General features: G+C 66.8%; 1 protein-coding gene across 1 annotated transcript in view; it reads left to right on the top strand.

Moving 5' to 3' along the window:
• Positions 1 to 3,020, top strand: part of CASKIN1 (CASK interacting protein 1) — a 51,356-nt gene that overhangs the window by 8,554 nt on the left and 39,782 nt on the right. The window contains exons 4-5 of the mRNA XM_029911270.1: positions 286 to 381; positions 1,279 to 1,409. Coding sequence (XP_029767130.1) covers positions 286 to 381; positions 1,279 to 1,409 — 227 coding nt within the window. The remainder of the gene's footprint in view (positions 1 to 285; positions 382 to 1,278; positions 1,410 to 3,020) is intronic.

A 3,020-nucleotide genomic window follows, 5' to 3' on the forward strand; every position in this document is an offset into this window, starting at 1 on the left:
AGCAGGGGGCTGTGGGTCAGGATTGAGGGGCACTGGCAGAGCTGGGGGGGCCCAGGGCTGGGCTAGCAGGGGGCTGCAGGCAGGGATTGAGGGGCACTGGCCAAGCCAGTGTCAGACTGCATCTCCAGCTGGCAGCCCGGGATGGTGCCACGTACTCTGGATGGGTTCCTGTTCTGGCTGATGCTGCCCTGACGCCCCTGCTCCGAGGGGTGGGCCGGGCTCCGTGTGCTGTGCCAGCTCCGTGGGGCGTTGTGCTGAGCTCTGCCCTCTCTGCCCGCCCCGCAGTCGGAGATGCTGCTCCAGCACCAGTCCAATCCGTGCATCATGGACAATTGCGGGAAGACGCCCCTGGACTTGGCGTGTGAGTTTGGCCGGGTCGGGGTAAGTCCATACAGATGCCTGAGCCACGTTTCGACGACGCAGTCAGCAGCACCAGTGGAACCTGCTGCAGGCCCCAGCTGGCCTGGCAACCCTCTCCCTGGGCACGGCTGGGGCTACGTAGGCGTGGGGAGCTTCGCCCTGCCCCTGCCCGGGATCCCACTCCACCCCCGGGATCCTGCTCTCACTTCCAGCGGGGGAAATCTGGATTCACTCCCCGGCTGTCCTGGTCACACTGGGGAGACGGAGGGCAGGAGCCGCTCTCCCTCCTGCTCCACATCGGCTGAGACTGGGAAAATACTCCCTTGCATTCCTGCAGCCGGCATGTAGCGCCCGGGGCGGGGGGCACAGGGCACCGGGGGCTGGGACGCCCCGAGAGCCCAGCCTGCCATTCAGAGCGCAGAGCGGGGGGAGGTGAGTTGCTCCCGAAGGCAGGGCGGAGCTCAGTGCATCCCAGACCAGCGCCCGGGAGCAGCAGGGCAGGCTGCGGGTCTGCTCCCCTGGCAGGGGCAGCGTTCGGTTGGGGGCGCTGGGCCAGGCCGCCTGGCAAACAGCCCCGGGGGCTCAGACGAAACGGGGGGTAGTTTGATGCTTTACAAACCTTCCTGCCCGCACTCTCCTGGCCAGTGCAGACGTTCTCCGGCTCGCTGAAAAACGCCAACCTGTCTGTGGTCAGCAGCCCAGGCCCTGGACCACAGCTTAACGGCTGCCCTGTCCTGCGGTCCAGAGCCTGCCCTGCCCAGGGGGTGCGTGGATGGGTCTGGTGCCGGGGTGGGTGGCCCAGCCCGTGCTCTCTGCACCGTGTAGCTGGGCCGTGTCCCGCCCCCGGGCTGGGATCTGCGTCTCCAGGGGAGCCGAGCTGTCTCTCCAGCCCTGTCCCTTCCATCTCTGGTGCCCCAGGTGGTCCAGCTGCTTCTGAGTAGCAACATGTGCACAGCCCTGCTGGAGCCCAAGCCGGGAGACACCACCGACCCCAACGGCACCAGCCCCCTGCACCTGGCAGCCAAGAACGGGCACATCGACATCATCAGGTGAGCGCCAGCCCCGCCCGGGGGAGGGCCCCGGCTGACGCAGTGGGGGGCGATGGGGGGAGGGGTTCCTGGAGAGAGACGCCCCGTTGGCAGATGGCGACTCCAGTCTCCGGCCCCAGCTAGTCCCTGGTCTGACGGGGCTGGCGGCGTTTGGTTGTGGTGCTCTGGGCTCCCTGTCCTGGTGTGCGCTGCCCCCTCCTGTCCCCTTGGCACCCCTCCTCTGGCAGATTTCAGGCGCCGGGCGTGTGCGCAGGCGAATGGGGTACGAGCTGCCCACCCCGGCAGGCAGCGGCAGGCGAGAGCGCTGTGGGGCTGCGTGCATGGACGATGCTCACTTTGCCTTGGCCGCAGTGGCCGGAGACAAGGTCTTGACTGTGGGGCCCCCCCAAGCTGGGCTCTTATGGGCAGCCGTGCCCCCAAGGCCAGGCCCCTCCTAGTGCCAGGGGCTGGGTCACTGCGTATCCTCCCCCGCTGAGCTCAGTGCTCTGGTCACTGCTGGGGCACAGCCTGCCCCGGGGGTCACAGCACAGGGGGGCTGTCATGAGCATGCCTCTGAACCCGGGGCTGCAGCGCCCTGGCTGGTTGGCGGGAGGGCGCTGCCTGTCTGGATCCTAGTCCTCGGATCCTGGCTGCCAGGCGGGTTCTGCAGCCCCCTGGCAAGAAGGATTGGGGAGGCTGCAGCTGGCTGCGAGGTGGGGCCGGCTGTGCTGTACCACAAGGGCCCAGTGGCGGTGGAGCAGCAGGGAGGGTCGTGAGCGACCCTATGGCAGTTTCTGCATACGAGGGGTTAGCCCCAGGCCTTGCCCAGACCCAGCTGGTTCAGAGTCCAAAGCCCCAAAACACACGATCCCGGCTTCGGGGCTCGTGGATTGAGCTCGCCGGCGACTCACCGCGAAGGTCCGTGCTAGCAGCTTGGTCGGCTTGACTTCCTTACACGCCGTGTGGACTGGGATCTCTCCCTTCTGTCCCCGTGTGTTGTGCAATATGTTTGTGTGCCGTTAAACAGCTGCCACGTTCCACCCCAGAGCTGGCTGCCTTTCGGTGATGCAGGAAGAGCGTCTGGGGTTTGTCTCCCTGACAGTGCCCTGGGAAGGGACTGGAGGGTTGGTAGCAGCTGCCCCACCCAGAATGCTCAGTGGAGGGGCAGAAGGGGTTACATTTTGCAGCGAGCGGTGGCGTTTGGCGGGAGTCTCTGGTGGGTCATTTAACCCCTGCGTGTCTGGCCTGTGGGTGCTTACTGGCGGAAAGGCTCCAAGCCCGTTTCTGTCATCGTCAGTGCAACAAACCTGGCCTGAGTCCCCCGTGTGAAACGCCCCAGGAGATGGGGGGCTGGGAGCCCCTCCCCCATGCCCCCAGCTGCACCCCACAAAGCCATTTCCTATCCAGCCTGGCACCCGCTCCCGGTGCAGTCACAGGCTGAGTTCACGTGTGTCCCCTCCCCCAGAGACACTTGTCCCGGGGCTCTGGGCTCAGGGTGAGGGGCTCTTGGCCCTCGGTGGGGGGTCTCGGGGGGCGCAGAGCGCCTGGCCCCAGGGCCGGGCACTTGGGGGCCGTGCAGTGGGCTCATGGGTGCAGGTTTCTCATTGAACTGGTGCCACCTGCTGGAGAAGC

The sequence above is a fragment of the Terrapene carolina genome, unplaced genomic scaffold, assembly GCF_002925995.2.
Source record: "Terrapene carolina triunguis isolate 2854851 unplaced genomic scaffold, T_m_triunguis-2.0 Scaffold93, whole genome shotgun sequence".
In the NCBI taxonomy this organism is placed as follows: Eukaryota; Metazoa; Chordata; order Testudines; family Emydidae; genus Terrapene; species Terrapene triunguis.